The 16,193-nt window shown below is 45.3% G+C and overlaps 2 protein-coding genes and 1 long non-coding RNA gene across 4 annotated transcripts; 1 reads left to right on the top strand and 2 right to left on the bottom strand.

The window, feature by feature from the left end:
* Positions 1-159: 159 nt before the first annotated feature.
* Positions 160-1,835, bottom strand: LOC6507583 (cuticle protein 8). Its single transcript, XM_001955913.4, has 3 exons — positions 1,729-1,835; positions 1,475-1,615; positions 160-1,099 (listed from the first exon to the last, which is right to left on the bottom strand). The coding sequence occupies exons 1-3, from the start codon at positions 1,741-1,743 to the stop codon at positions 689-691; spliced, it is 567 nt and encodes a 188-aa protein (XP_001955949.1). The 5' UTR covers positions 1,744-1,835; the 3' UTR covers positions 160-688.
* A 2,138-nt stretch (positions 1,836-3,973) lies between these two features.
* On the top strand, positions 3,974-5,744 carry LOC116655868. The gene is made up of 3 exons (XR_004310946.2): positions 3,974-4,695; positions 4,821-5,141; positions 5,202-5,744. It is a non-coding gene; the product is annotated as an uncharacterized LOC116655868 (long non-coding RNA).
* A 4,838-nt stretch (positions 5,745-10,582) lies between these two features.
* On the bottom strand, positions 10,583-15,197 carry LOC6507582. 2 transcript variants are annotated; one of them, XM_014909850.3, is made up of 5 exons: positions 14,475-15,196; positions 11,905-12,102; positions 11,555-11,843; positions 11,418-11,429; positions 10,585-11,343 (listed from the first exon to the last, which is right to left on the bottom strand). In XM_014909850.3, the coding sequence occupies exons 2-5, from the start codon at positions 12,094-12,096 to the stop codon at positions 11,270-11,272; spliced, it is 567 nt and encodes a 188-aa protein (XP_014765336.1). In that variant the 5' UTR covers positions 12,097-12,102; positions 14,475-15,196; the 3' UTR covers positions 10,585-11,269. The 2 variants fall into 2 exon arrangements, with proteins under 2 accessions (XP_001955948.1, XP_014765336.1); XM_001955912.4 differs by lacking the exon at positions 11,418-11,429 and having other exon boundaries at positions 10,583-11,343; positions 14,475-15,197.
* Between the last annotated feature and the right edge of the window lie 996 nt (positions 15,198-16,193).

The raw sequence follows: 16,193 nt of genomic DNA on the forward strand, positions 1-16,193 counted from the left end.
AATTAGCCAGCTTGATAATTGTCAATCGAGTGGCGTGATCCCGCCAAGAGCGACTCCCATCCATTCCCACAGCTCTCATAAGTGATTGCTGGTAGACGTGCAATTACTAATTAGAATCAGAAGCAGATTCGAGGGGCGATCGAAAGTGAAAGTCAGCACTTTGAATTTTTATAATTCACTACATTCTGTATTTATAGCATTTGCCGGTTCAGCTTCAAACTTAAGTTAGACACAAAGGTATTATAGTACAATATATAATTGTGTGTTTTTTTTTATTATTTTTTAGAGTTTTGTTTGCTTTTCTTCATCTTGGCAGGTTGGTTGTTCGTGGGCGTGGCATGATTTTAGGGTTTCTTTATGTACAACATTTAGAGAAGGTTGAGTTGCAAACAAATTGCAGAGAATTGCGCGAAAGCTGAGACAGAGACGGCAATGTGTGTGTGTGAGGGAGACAGATGATAGAGCAGGCAGGAGGGATTCCGTCCGGAGTGCCCTCCGGCTCCTATTTACACAGGCGATGGACATGACTGGGTTCTGAGTATTGGAGCAGGCTTCGTCATGGACCGATCATCCATATCCATTTCCGTAGTCCAGTTTGTGAGGTCGTCAACGTGCTTAATAAATTACAAATTAGAGAGTGGTGGTAGTGGTGTTGGTGGCAGTTATGGTTCCTCCTCCCAGTGGCTTCTTAGTAGTGGGCACCGTGCGCGTGGGCGTTGTGGGTGGAGTATCCGTAGGCTGGCACGGCGGCGGCGTGATGCGCCAGGGATCCGGCGTAGGGTACGGCAGGAGCGGCGGACACGTGGTGGGCGATGGCCGGGGCGTGGGCTACCAGGGGGGCATGTGCCACCACGGCGGGAGCGGCGTGGGCAACGACGGCCGGGGCAGCGTGGTGCACGGTGGGGCCGGTCTTGTGGACGACTGCGTTGAATCCGTTGTGGTCATCGGCAGTGTACTCCACGGTGCGCACCGAACCATCGGGCTCTACCAGAGAGTAGGATCCCTTCACCACATCACCGTCGCGGACCTCGTGCTGGGACTTGACGTCTCCGGTGTGTGAGTCAGCGACTCCGTAGTTGTAGTGGTACTTGGGGTAGGCCTGGGGATGATCAGAAGGGGTACATTTTAGCTCCGTGAGAAATGCGAATTAGTGTCGAGACCCTCGAGGCGCGGGAGTTGGTGTTAATTTGGTGTGCATGCCACACGCCATACAGGCCACCACCTGGCTATGCTAATGTACCGATCGTGGGAAAATCCCCAAATGTCAAAAGCAATGATGACCCTGGTCGAGGGAGCCAGCACTAGAGGTGTCGGTAATGACAGAACCCATTTGGCGAAAGGTTCCAAAATATAATATCAAAATTATGGGTTCTGTGGCTATGTTGTAATTGATATTACTCATACGACATGTGGTCCGATCGTGGTACCAGAAATCCTTTTAATATAAACTCTAGTAGTCCTTCTGAGCACTTACATGGTAATCGATTCCCTCGTCATGATGACCATGGCCGGCGTAGATGGCGGGGGCAGCGGCGTACAAGCCAGCTCCGTGCAGGCCAGCGCCGTGCAGGACTCCGGCGGAGGCCACGCTCAAGACAGCCAGGCAGATCAGGGACTAGACACGGAGAGAAGAGCACAATTAGCACAGAGTCGGCACACTCCACTCGAAACAGGACACGGCAAGGCACTGTTGCACTTGTCGAGGAGGATAGCTCCTTGTTCACTCACTTTGAAGAAGGCCATTGCGAATGGTTTGATTTTGGGTTTCGGAGGATTGGCTAGGTGTGTGTTGGACGTTGAGCTGGATTCAACTGATAACTAGAACCCAGAAGGAAGCCGCTTTTATATACAAGCCAACGCCCGAGCGGCCCAAACACGAACCGAGCCGCAACCGAAAGCGAGTCGGAGGTTGGCTGGTTGGTCGGTTGGTCGGCAAAAACAATGCTCAGCAAGCCAAGCTCTGCGGAGCGAAGCCCAAGAAGTTGCTGCCCCTCCGAGGCCCCTCCTGGCCGCCTCCACTTCCCCTTCCATCCCCTCCACCTCCAACGCCAACGCTGGCTGGCAATTATTTTATGCTTTTTGAAAACGAGAGTGAAGTTCAGCTCGGATGTGGAGCGGTCGTTGGCTGCGGTTTTCGGGCTCTGGGCTTTCGGCTTGGAAATTGTCTGATTTGTGAGATAACTTTGATGGGCTTAGGCTTTGCCTTTGCCGTTGGATCTGGTATGCAAAGCAAATAATTGTGAAATGTCTTTGCAGCCAAGGGAGGGGAAACCTCAAGCGGGATAATAGGCGATATTCGATCGCCTCGGTTGGTTCTATCAACCAACACCCAAAACATTTACATATCGAATTAATATTCATTACCGAATCAAACTAATTATGAAATCATGATCGGTTTCCGAAGGGTTAACTAGCATTTCCATCTCCCATCACGACTTAATTGAAATGGCCTCTGCAGAGCTCCCTCGCAAAACAATCCTAAGGCACGAATAAAATTAACCGCCAGCGAAAATATATATTTATGAATAAAATAAAACAATGGCTTCTTGGCAGCCCCAACCCCCAACCCGGCAACAGCAAAAATTGCATTTGGGTGGGCGGAGGTGTCTTGCCCCCTCCCCCTCCACCAAAGTTGCATGTTGCAATTTGTTCGCTCGTCTATTTCGTGGGCTTCCAAGCTAATGTTGTCTATGTTCTATGTTTTGTTTCTTTTGCCTCTGCCGCCTGGGAGCTGGGCGTAGTCTATCGAAGCTACCAGCTGATGGCGTTGCACTGGGAGAAAAGTTAAGGGTGTAAGGATCAAATTCGTCTTTAAATAGAACACACTTTTGACTTTGTAAAAGGAACTGTTTTCAATCAGTTTAAAAATTTGGAAAATAAATATTTAAAGTACATATCAGTAATATGATTTCTTTTATTTGCTATTTTTTTTTTAATTGGAGGCCATGTAGGCCGTTTTGCTTATTAAAGCCAACTTGCGCAAGGGAGATGGCAGAAGACGCCGGCGAAGTGGGGCGCAGCATGGCGCCACATCATTATGGCCCAAAAGCCCCGCCAGTGCAGCCCAAAACTCATTACCAGGCCAAAAAACGAAAAAGCGTTTTGTTTTGTCATATTTGGCGCTGCCTCGCTTTGTTTTATGGCATATTTTCTAGTCTTGAGCCGTGTACTTGCCCTGCTTTGCCTCATTTAATAAATTGTCTCGAATTAGTAAGCTCTGGCCATCTAAAATTGAAGTAATCATCTCAAGGTTAGCACGACTACTCGACGACGAACGGCAAACGGCAAGCGACTTGTAACGGATCACTAACAGTTGTAATCGCAACAATCGTCCAAGGAGCGCAGTCTAAAAATCAACTTAAAGGGGCTAGACACATGGGGGTACCAGGTACCAAGTCAGCCCCCTTGGACACCACCCATGCCCCATGGAACTGCAGTTCCTCAGAGCCCGGCCTGCCTCAACTGGAGCACGATCTGATTACGTCCTTTGTTTACTGAAATGACGCACCGCCGTGGCCAATTAATTGAATTTCTGCATCGGGACTGTGGAAAAGTAGGCTTCGATTGGTAGTTGATAGCTTTTTGATGGATGAGGGAGCCTTATTTGGGAGGACGGAGGAGTGGTCAGCCAGATTATTAGCGTTTGCTACTGAAAAGTGCCAGAATCAGGCTCACATTCAATCGAAAACAAAACTAGTTATTTTCAGCTTCCCTGATAAGAGGTTCCATTTCCTAGAGTCGGTACTTAAGTATGTGGAAATTCCTTGATCAAATCATAAGCCTCTCACTAGTCGCCTCGAGAACCGAGTCCAGTCGAGTCTAGAGTCTAGACCAGGCCCCATGAATGACAATTACAAATTTTTCATATTGCCCGTTTCCTTTTCGATTTAATTATTCACAGCAATTCCATTCAAGATTGCAGGCCGTGGAATAGATCCGTTCCACATGTGCACAAATACTACCCATTCGAGCTGTGACTCAGGCTAGAAGTTCCAGCCAGACCACCCAGACCAGGTCGGCAGCCGGATTCGCAGAATTGAAACGCCCAAGTGGCCTGCAGCAGTTGCTCGTCATGTCAGCTGACTTTAAGATCCAAGATCCGAGACTAGATACTAGTCTCTAGGAGATCTCAGATCCCAGATCCCAGATCCGAGTCTGGTCACTTGACCTGCTCCGAAGCCGAGTCGAGAGTGGACTCCTCGAGAGCGGCGATATCTGGTCATATTTTTCCAACTGCGGGTGCCTGACATGAACAGTCGTCGTGAGTCCGGAGGTGTCGGCTAAAAAGTCATAGAGCATTTGCCTCTACACTGCAATATGCTAGAGTCAGTGGGGAAATTTAGGTTCCTACACAGAGTCTTTCAGGCACTGAGCTTCTCTCAGTGCTCCTGCACAAACTTGGCTGAAATACCTCAAGTTGATATATACTCAAACAAATTTGTTGTAATTAAAGCAATTTGTGTGCGTTGCCTTCGTTGCACTAGCTGTTGCCAGCTGATTGAGTGGCAAATGTTTGCAGCTCGGTTGTTGCTATTGTTTGTGCAACAGGCGCACTATGCGAAACAAGTTCGTTGCCCAAGTCATTCGTTTGATTTTGATTTTGAGTTTCGTTCTGTCAGCTGGGTTGCGCAATCGCAATAGTCCCCCAAACGCTGGACAGTTCACAAGTCAACAGAAGCGTTGGAATTGGAAAAAGTGAGTAGGTTATAATTTAAATTAATTATGCAAAACTGTATTGCAATTAACATATTGAACTGCGGCAACGCGGACTCATGCCAATTAACATTTTCTCATGACTGGCTTTGATCATTTTTGACCAGCGGCGACTACTACGCTTCGCGAATGCCACAAAACACAGAAATGTGGTTGAAAACCACAAAATCGGAGGCGGGAGCGAAAATAACAATGCTAACTGCAGCAATTGAAAGGAGCTCTGACCTTGACCAACGCCGAACGGAATTCGTTGGAAATCAAACTGCAATCAATAAACAAAGGGTTCAAACTGGCAGCCAGAGAAAAGGGTGAAAAAAACTAATTGATTAATGAAACCAAATGGACGTAAAATGCCTGTCATACCCAAAATCAGATAACAACGCGAGGAAAATCTGATTACTGATTACGATTTTCTTTATCCGACAGCAGTAAGTGCACCCACAAAAGCACCAAGGTCGTTTGATTTCAATTTGCTTTTGTACCACCAGCTCGGACTCTGTACTTTTCCTATACAAACTGTAGATCTGGGATCTGGGCTTCGGCTTTTCTGACAGCTTAATGCCAAAACTCTTGGTGGGCGTGAGGCCTATCAGGGGGAGGGGAGACTCCGAAAACCCAACAGCTTAATCCGTGCAATTATGTCGCTCGAAATTTACATAGATCGCCTCCATTGTTCGCCGGGGAGAGATCGACCTTCGGGCGGTGACCAGGCCTAGAACGGAGATCGGAGACCGGAGAACTCACCCCAGCCACCAAGGCAATTTGCCAGGCAGGTCTGCGAATATGGTCTGCATTCAGCTCGGACTCTGACTTGGACTTTTCGCAATGCATTCACCAATGAAAATGTAAAATGCATCGCCGGCGACTGGGCCAGGGGGCGTGGCAGCTTTACAAAATTTCCGCTTCGGATTTTACGGATCGAATTGGTTTTTATATGGTTTTGTAATTGTTAGCCCATTGTCATAGCAATAATGGTTGCCATTGCATGGGTCTACATTTTAAACATTTCTATATCCAACTTGTCTTTTGTGATCAAAATATTTGTTACAACACAAGCTTCTTTTATTGAATCTTGTAGATATCTAATACTCTGACAGAAGTAGGCTACTGAAAACGACCAGTCATTTCTTTAAGTGTAAGATTTTAGTATCGTTGTTGAAATTTTATGGCTCAGTTGGCTGATTTATTGGCTCTCGATAAAGTCATTGTTCGGAATGGCATGTCCAATATGATCGCATTGTTCACCATATCCGGCTTAGAATTGTTCCTGTCGCTGTCGAGTCTAAGATATATATCTCACAGATATGAAAATCGTTCCACAGAAATTCTGTTGCAACAATCGAGGGCCCACCGCAACAGAGATGTCTCAGAGTCCCAATCTTGCCGCATCTTGTGATCCCCCGCACCGCGGCTAACCGCAGCGCGATTGTTGGCAATCGGCTCTTGTGCAACTGGGAGACGTGTGGCTGCCCGGTAATCAAAGATTGAACTCGGTTTATTTTGTTGAGCCAACAGCCTAGGAGTGGGCGTTACATTCGCATACGAAATTCAATTAAGGGCCTCTACAACAGGCCAGGACCTGCCCTACAAGGGTACACAGCTTAGGTGGTCTCAAGAATAGGGTTCTTAAAATAATCCCCATAACAATGGACACTTGATTGAAGGAATGCCTCAGCCCCAGAAACAAAGCCATTTACTTTTATTGCCAGGTTTTTTGCTGGCAAATTTCCTATAATTTCCCGCTGCCTGCCCGTCGCGAGTAAGTTCGTTGCCCAAGTCTTTTGTTTAGTTTTGCATTACAAATATTTTGCCACTTGCCCAGGCGAGTCAAAACCACTCCAAACTACAACTGAGACCATGGAGCAGTAACGGATTAACCATTGTAATGTAGTTCAAACAGCACATTCACCCATTAACCCACAATTGCCGGCGGACCTGAGCTTTTCCAGAGCTTGCCCCTTTTCCGCAGTTTTCAGTTTTCCATTTCGACTGGACACACCCAGAGCCGAGTCTCGAACATGATTGTCCGCCCGTCGTCTCCTGAAGATCTATCATATTTGGGCCACAGCATTTGTCTGACCATAAAGGGGTTGCACTGGAACTTAGGTTTATTAAATTTAGGGGAAATCATTAAATGAAGCATCAGATTCTCAAATCAAAACAAAGCTCTATTTATACTCATACCGTGAAGAACTTGGAGTTTAGGGAAATGCAATTTAATTTCTAAAATATGTTGAGCCAAGAAGTCTGCAGAATTTCGCCCCGTGTAGTACCACTCTGTCGAAAATTCGTGCTCTGTTGGGAGCTCGTTGATCTCCCCAAGATTGCTGGCCGGGGATTATTTATTTTTAAATATTTTAATGATTTTTTTATATGAATGTGGAGTCGTAGGCCAACACCCTCGCGACAAAGTTGGTTATGCAAGTCGGTGGTTTTTGTTCTCTCCCTGTAGCTGCTGCTCCTGCTGAAGAAAAAAAAAAGAAAAACGCTTTCGAAAGTTGCAGCTGCCGCAGATTGGATTCAAGCCGCAAGTGAGACAGTTCAGTTGGTTACTCGAATACTCGGTTACTCGGCCAACTCAGCTCAGCTCAGCTCAGCTCTCCACATGACACAATTTGTTAACTAGATTATTATGTAAGGCCCACTCCCTCCCTCCGCCGCCTGGTATCTAATCAAACGACATGCAAGGCGGCTGAATGCCTGCATATGCAAAAATAACAATTAGCCATCATTTCGATGCCGGCAACAAGCGAAACAAAACCCAAGTCCCCAGCTCCAGCTCCAGTTCATGCCACTCCATTTCAGTCCAATTCAATCCAATTCACTTTGCAGACAGGCGGAGATGATAATTAAATCTGTTGCGTTGATGGGTTGCCAACCAAAGCAGAGTTGACATCTTGTTGGCCAGGCCAAGAGAGATGGCCATTCGAAGCCATATTCGTTAGAAATCAAATGCGGAAGCTACTGGCCAGAAAACCCTAATTTAAATTGAACTTTCGGTGTCCGTTCCCCCGCTAATATATCATTAATTATCTAAAAAACAAAGCACCTCGAACCACACCTCGAATGCTATTTCAATTTCGTGCAGGCACAAATCATAAATAATCGTACAGATAGACGCGATCTTGGCCAAATTGACGGACGGTTCTTACAATCTCAGCTCACTTTCGGTTTCGATATTAAGAGGCAATTCATTTTTTCCGCCAGAAACGCCAGATTGTGTGAGAAACGCTGAGCCGATGATTAATGGAGCTCCTCCGTTGCCGATCTGAACGGGCCCACATCGGACCTGAGCCTGGGATGGTCCGCTCTAATGGCCCACAATTGTGGCAATCGTCGCTGTAATTAGCCATCCACATGTATATTTGCACTAATTGTGTCACTTTTGCAATGCCCTGCCCGCCAATAGTTAATTTGCACAATCGGCTGGCGCGGCGTGGAGCCTCGAATTATATCAAGTTCAGCGCCACTGATCCGTTGCATGAGGAAACTGGCTTCGGCCAGCTGAAGATATGTGGCTTTAACGGATTTTCCTCAGAGTTGCTTGGTCAGTCGGATGGTTGACAAACGGGTTGTGCGTATACGCACGATTCTGTCGGCTGTGCAATGAATGAATGAAAATCGTGGCCGGCAACTCACTGAATCGGAATCGGACTTACAAACTGTATGGTCTGGGAGGCACGTGCTCGTTTCAAGACACGCAGTCTGTCATTCGCAATAGGTTGGGGGAAATGTCATGAGAGTGAAACTAGTATGTATTTTCCATCTTTAAATTGTAGTCTTAATACCTCATCTGACATTTACTTTAAATCACCACAATGAACTCCAAAATTATTCAAACGATGATTGCTGTTTTCCTAGACTAGCTCCTAGGTAAGGTAGCCAAAAGGCTTTATTTTATGGCTTCATTACATTAAGGAATCCGGCCACATAAATTGCACATTTTAGAGCCCGAGCCCGGGGCATTCACATGCTCGAGCGACTCCGGGCAGACACTTCATCATATGCGGAGTACCACATGGCCTTGTCAATGCCGTTTCGGAGGAAAATAAAAATAAAACCCGCGCACATATCTGGTGCAGCAACAGTAAACAATTGCGATTGTCTTCTGATCGGCATGTTGCAGTTGCAAGTAGCAGCAACAGTTTTCTCACACGAGCGATTGAGTCAGCTTATGGTATGGCGTTTGGTTTTCAGATTTTTGTGAGAAATGCCACAGTCCCCACCCATCCACTTGAACCCGGGCAATTTATGTTACGATTTCAATTCGCTTCTAAGCCAAGATTTTTGGCAAGTGCCTGCGGCTGCTGGCCATTTTGAAAGTGCCATTAACACGCGACTGGAACAACTGAATTAACTTAATTAAACGATCAGCAACTAAGTATTTGTTTGGTTTACTTTTACTTTCGTCAGATCTGGTCTGAGCTTGACCCTGAAGCTGTGGCCAGATCGTAAAGTGTTGAGCACTTAATGCCTAATTATCTGATGGACTGATGGAGGATTTCCCGTAGAGTGGGCAGTTTGGGGCGAAAATATTTCAAGTTTAGGCGTTTAATTCACTTGGCATGTTGGTTAGGGCCAGCTCAAGTTCGTTCCGCTGTTGGCACCAGATTGGGTTGAGAAAACTATTCAAATGATTTGAAAATTGCATATCAATTCATAACCGTTTTAATTTGGCAAAGGGTGTGAAATACTGGTGTTTTTGATTAATTAATAGGCAGTGGTTTTGGACCTTATTATCTACAATTCATTAACTGTCTCTAAGCTCCGATAAATGCTATCATATAATTGCTTTTTTATGAGCCTCCACTGCCATGAAATTTGTAAATATTGTGATGCTGCCACATGACACTCAAATGCTCATCCATCAGCCTCCGGCACTTCATGTTGATTGGGAGAACCCATAATTTTCTGCCAGAAGCCGCCAGTCTAAGCTCCGTGGGAAGCACTTGAAGTGCACACGCCGACACCCGATTAGCCGAGATCTTTGTAGTGACATGTTGGAATCATAATTCGCAAATCAGCGCCAATCACAGAAGACACAAGCAATTTGTCGAGTGGTGCGCAGCTCTTTTAATTGCAGTAGAATTTGCATTTAGTCGTGTGTACCTATCCAGGTATATACCCACTATATAGTCTCCATAAAAATCCATGTAGTGGCCGGTAGCATGAATCACTTGGCAGCGGAGGCCGCCGGAGTCGAAGCTCTGCTCGGTAATTGCGAATAGATCGAAATGCATTTCGTGTAAACGTCTCGAAAGAGCAAAATGTGAGGCACAGTCGAAGGTCACAGCTACGTCAGCAGAGCAAGCCCATTCAAAACTGTAATAGTAAAATAAGTGGATTCGATTCGGATTTAGATTCAGACTGGCGTTCGAATTCGTTCAGCTGCTTAAGATTTTCCCACAGCCCGCGAACGCGTTTGGGCGTCAACTTCTGACTTCAGTTGGCCAGCTCTGTTCTGGCCAGGCGTTTGGTTCCGTGACTGAGTGACATTAACTGGCCAAAACATAAAGGTGACCGCCTTTGGAACTATGTAATATTTTTCTCTCTGTGCACCGCCCACCAAAACCGGCTAGCTTCTGGCTTTGCAGACAAATTGCAGTGGCACTTGACCTTTAGACACGCTGACCCCCGGCGGTTGATCCATTTGAGCCTGAACATACAAACGGGTGGCGTGATTAGAATGCAGATAGCAGAGGCGGGCAACCTATTATTAATATGTAACACTTTCTAAGAACTATCAACACCATTCCCTTGTTGGAATTATCTTTCAATTTGTTCCCACAGACTCTGAACGGATATGCAAATATTGAATAATTAAGCTTAAATGGGTCGTATTAAATGTAATAATAAACTATTCTTAGATCAAGCACTAACATTAAAACATTGCTTAGTTCCTTTCAACACTAGGTTCACTTGAAGAAATACAACTTGGCCAAGACCATTTCCAGGCCAAGCCTAAAAGCCAACTCTATATTTAACCAGAAATCCCATTTCCCCTCAAACATCTTTGAATACTTTGTGGTGCACCTGGAAGAATTTGAATGAAGTTATGGAAGAAAGCCTTTTTGGACCACCTTCGGGTCCTTGAATACCATAATCATATAACATTTATTCAAGAAACTCTACCACATATCATTCTTATTTGGGTTTTGGTTTTTTTTTTCAATAAATACGGGCGTGTAATATGTAACTGGGGCTTAATATCTAGCAACATTGTGTTGGTTATTATTATTCAAGGTATTTCGAATACAACAAGAATCGTAGATTATACATTAAGAACTAATATGGAAATACTTTTGTAAGGATGCTGTACATGCAATATAAAGAGAGAAACATCGCGGGAGAGAGTCGGATGTGTGACTGAAACATTTTATAAATACAACATAATTTCTAATTAAGCTCTGTAATGGATACGTCTGAGGAAATTAGAACAGTAGACAATACTTGGCATTTGAACATGTCCCACGACAAGTTCGTACTTTCTTTTCGAATTTATTTTACTTTGGCTGTTTGTGTGTTCTTTGGATAATGGTTTCGACCCTCGATCCCTTCAGTACGGGTAGTAGCTGCCGGCGTTGCGCTTGCGACCCATGTTGCAGATCTTGAAGTGGCAGGGCGACATATCTGAGGGCACACAAAAGGATAACAGGTTATTTTCTCGTATTCCGACACAAAAGTTCAGTTCATGCAAGACTTACATTGTTTACGAACTACATTGGTTGGATCATAAAAACAAAACATGAAAATAAAAGCAAGTAAACACGCCTATTAGTACTCATGCTCAACACAGGGATAATAGAAATGGAATCAATAGAGAAAGGCGAAGAGTACTCACACTGCACATTCTTCTTGGTGTTGTGCTCCTTGAGGGAGTGTCCTGGCACCACCTTCTTGGAGGGAACACTGGTCAGATCGTTCACCACGTTGTAGCGCAGCTCGTCGCCGGCTCCGCCGTTGTCGCTGAGCTTGTGGAGACGGGCGAGCAAGCGGGACTCGGTCACATCCTCCTCCTGGGATCCGAAGTCGTCGTAGTCGGCAATCAGGAGGAGATCCCGGAGGGACGGCCACTTGCGGACGAAGGAGTAAGCCCGCTGCAGCTGCTTCTGCCTCTGCTCCTGCTGCTTCTGTTGAGGACAACACAGGTGGCTTAGTGTCGCCTCAAAGAGTGGACGGGAGGGCTCTTACCAATTGCTCGCCATAAACGGTGTTGTCCTCGTTGCCACCCAGCAGCTCGCTGAACAACAGCTGCGTGGTGGAGCGGGGGGGCCGTGGCATAGCGTGTCCTGGCCCGATGGCTACTGACAGGAGCACAATGACTATGGCCCAGTGGACGTGCGAGCAGCCGCAGGTGGTGGTGGGCGGCGTGAGGGCGGACATCTTCAACTGCGGGTAGACAATAGATCGGGATATCAGAAAGTGAAAAATCAGCAACATTATTTTTCAACTATCCTTCAGCTTACAGCCAATGCGAAGTACTTCCCCTCGAACAACTCACATGCAATGTCAAGTTTGTAAAAGTGTAAACAACAATTCGGCAGGGACAATTAACCCCTTGGGTGACACAACGACCCCCACTAAAGCCCCTGCCATCCTGCTTACGCAAAGGGTTTCCTATTACAAACAACACAACAAATTTTAGAAGGCTGAGTAAAAATATGCGCGAATCGGAGCAGGGGTGGGGGCAGGCCACAGAGGCGTTCAACACCCACTCGCCGAGGTGTTGGATACTTCAAATAAGTCACGTTGCAGTTGACGAACAAGCAGCAAGTTGGCAGCTCAATGGAATCTGGGCCATGATCCAGTTAAAAAGTTTTGGCTTTCTTCATATTTTCCCCCTCCGTTTGGAACTTGGGCTAAAAACAGCAGAAGGACGGGCTTCTTTGAAGCCCAGCTCGTGGATTCAGGTCACATTGCAATATCATCATTTGATATGCCAGGACCACGGGTCAGTTTGGGGCTCGGGCTGAAGCGGAGGCGGACTATCGTAATTGACATTTATGAAATATTAATGCCTAATTAAGCTCAAGCTCTGACGCGGCCAGAATGCTAAAGTTGAGCACTCGGCTCATTATCAAATAAGGAGCGGGCTAATTCGAAGGCGGGGGCGGTGCCACTTTATGGCTGTTAAAAATTACAAGTCATTTGGGGTGGTTAGCAAATTTATAAAAATTGTTATCCTTGCCGGCGCAAGGGCAGGGCAAGGACGAGCAGAGTCAACCGAACACCTTTCTCTCTTTATTTTGCTATTAAAAATAAACCCAAATCGCATTTTTTGTTACCGACTGGAGCATATTTTACTGCTCCCGATTGTGATCTTCCGTCGCCCCACGGAGTTTTCTTTTTTATTATTATTTTTTTGTTTTTTGTTGCCCTCAAATCTCAAGTGCAGGCGATAATCTTTGGCGATTGGTGTCAGCGACTTTTTCATCTCGATCCGTGACTTACACGCTCCGCGTTTGTTTTTGATGATTGATGTGCTGCCTAATCGCAGCAAACGCATTTTTATGGCCAAATGAAAGCAAAACACCAGCCCTGAGCCAGCTGATAGTGCATTGGCGATCCCCAGTAGAACCTGATCTCTCTATTTTAGTACGGGAGTCAAGGCCCAGTCGATCCAGGTTTCATTGAACCCGGGGGCGGAGACTTCCCCCTCTAGTGGGGGAAACTATTGTGGGAGGGGTCACCTGTCGCACATGGCGCACCTGTCGAATTTATTTGACAGTTTCCCCTGACGTATCCACCGGTTATTAAAAAGTATCTCTGAACGGTGTCCGATAAGCGATAACAAGCTGCCAAAATAAAATACTATGTGCCCGACTTGATTGCCAATTAAGAGTATAAACTGGCAGTAAAGAATACATCCTTAAACTAGTTTGATTGGGATTTGAGGAGATTCGGCAGAGCACTTATCATGACTCGACTTTATTCTAGAACCTTTTCCCAGCATTTCATTCATTTCACTCATTTCATGCGCAAATGAAACCTATCTCTTTCGAAAATTTCCAAAATAAATCGCAAGCCCAAATCTGAGTCTGAATACATTTTGATTACAAACTAGGCTGGGGGTCTCAACTTTTTGACCCAAATCGTATCATCAACTGCGGGTATAAAATAATAAATAGCCTGAATATCAGTTGGGTTTCGTTCTTCGTTTATTTGCACGCCGTAAAGTGCGTCATCGGGGCACGTCATAAAGTATCGGACCACAGCCAGAACGAGAGCTAGGAGCTGGTCCTCTTATCAACAACAGCAGGTTTAAACCTACGCTGACACGCCCTCTTTTCTGGGACCCTGCTGGCCGGTAAACAAAGCTAATCTATATCTGAATCTAAGCCGGAATCCCCCACTCCCCGACGGCCAGCTAAAGAAACTACGCAATTAACTCTGCCCGATTCACGAGACTTCCATTGAGCGTTTCAAGCTCTACTTTCGCGGCGCCCTGATAAGACGGCTACAATAATTTGGTATATATGTGGAACAAAAAAATTGTAATCGAGGAGCAATTTAAACGAAACGAAAATCCCACAGCCCAGAAAAATGGTGCTGATAATGTATAAATAAATGTATATGTGTTCAATTATAATTATCAATGAGCAAAAATAATTTTCTTGGCGCCACTTAGGTGACCCATGAAAGAATTCCAATGGTTCGATTTAAATATAAACGTTCATGAGAATCAAAAATGCTCTATAAAGGCGTTTTATTTTAAATTATTCAAGGCTCTAATAGACCTCTTAAACCTTTAACATACATACCTTGTTTAGTAAAATAATTTGGAGACGGATCTTGAGTTCGTCCTTAGATTGTTCTCGTTCAACACAATTTTCACGTTAAGTTCTTGGCTAAAACTGTACTTTTTTACTTTAGCTGTACTTTTTACTGTAATTTGAACTCTGCGGATGGCTTAATAATTAGTTGGAGCTCAGTTTGGGACCAGCTCTTCACTTGGTGTGGATTATTTGGAAAGTTGCGACTCCGTCTGGCGAATCTTAACCGTTAGGTGTGACAATGCAGAATAAACGCAAATCCGTTGGGAGCATTTGTTTATATAGGCCCTCGGATGGCGACGCCACATAAAGGCTCATTCAACAGGTTCAAATGGGCAGGCAAACCGGCAGCGACGGCAACGACGGCAGCTACGGCAACGAGAATAACCGACACGACACTTCGGAGGTGACAGAAGCCGCCGCACGTCTAATGTTCGAGTGGGTGGTCCCGGTGGCTCGCTGGGTAGATGGGTCTCTCCGCCTCTCCCGGGTCAGGTTTTGGGTTCGGGGGCTGATGATGAATTCGAGGTGCTGGAGTACTCAAAAAGTTTTTGTAATTTTAATTCAGCGCGGCTAATTTTGGAACACTCGAAATTCAGTGGTGCGCGAACGGTTGGCTTCTTGGCGCTTTCTGGGCTGGAGGCAAACTAAACTCGGCGGATGGAAGATCGATCTTTAACCACAATCAGCGAGGAGGAGCCGAACGGACCCCTAAAGAACTGAATAAAGTCGGTTTGGTGTCTTCGGATTCGGTGTTCGGTTTCGCTCCCGAGCCCGTGCCGTAGTCGTGCCACGCTTCTGACAAATCGTCTGATAAAGCAAAGATTTATGATCCAGGGGCTATATAGTTAGTACAACGAAAAGGGGCTGCGGTACAGCTTAAAGGCCGCAGCATATTGGTCTGAATCAGATTACGGTTGATCTGTGAATCCAGAGTTACGGCACTATCTACGCGCTTACACCTTCGCTAGGTTCATTGGCATTTTATAATCTGCTAGTGGTAGTCTTCATAGACCCATGTTCAATGACTCTATATTTCAAATTGTAGGTCATTAAACCCGCTGTGATTGTGCCGGAATTTTTTAAATTTTATGTTAATTGGGTCAATGCCGATTTGCAGTTTTTCTGAGCGGATGTTGCAAGCTCATCGCTGATGAGATGCCAAAGGGATCACATGATTTCCTTTTGGGGACCATACTCTAAACACCCTTTATATCTGGGTACCTGTAAATAAACCCAATTAGAGGGTAGCCCCCCATAAATCTAAATAAACTGCTTTAATTAGCTACCAACAAGCGAGATGAGCAAATAGGTGGCCTAAAAATAATTCCAGTTTCCTGAAAATATACAAAAATAGCATGGAAATTTACACAGATCCATCACAAGCGTAAACAGGCGGATCTAATCTGTTATGCTTACTTATCATACTATCATAGAAATCTTGATCGCTTTCAGTCAAAGTGTCCGAAAAAGTGACGCAATATCACCTCCGGATTTAATCACACAGAAACACAATTTATTGGGGGTGTCGTGACATATACATTTTTGACAGATTTTAAATTTCTTTCTGAAATGTATTATATATAATATATGTTTTTGGAGTGTCAGAATCTCCTCTAGTCATTTCCTAATTTAATATAATGCGTCGAATCATGGACAAAGTCCCGATAGACAGCAATTAAATATGTCTAGGAAGGTTCACTAAGA

The sequence above is a fragment of the Drosophila ananassae genome, chromosome 2R (genome assembly GCF_017639315.1).
Source record: "Drosophila ananassae strain 14024-0371.13 chromosome 2R, ASM1763931v2, whole genome shotgun sequence".
Classification (NCBI taxonomy): domain Eukaryota; kingdom Metazoa; phylum Arthropoda; class Insecta; order Diptera; family Drosophilidae; genus Drosophila; species Drosophila ananassae.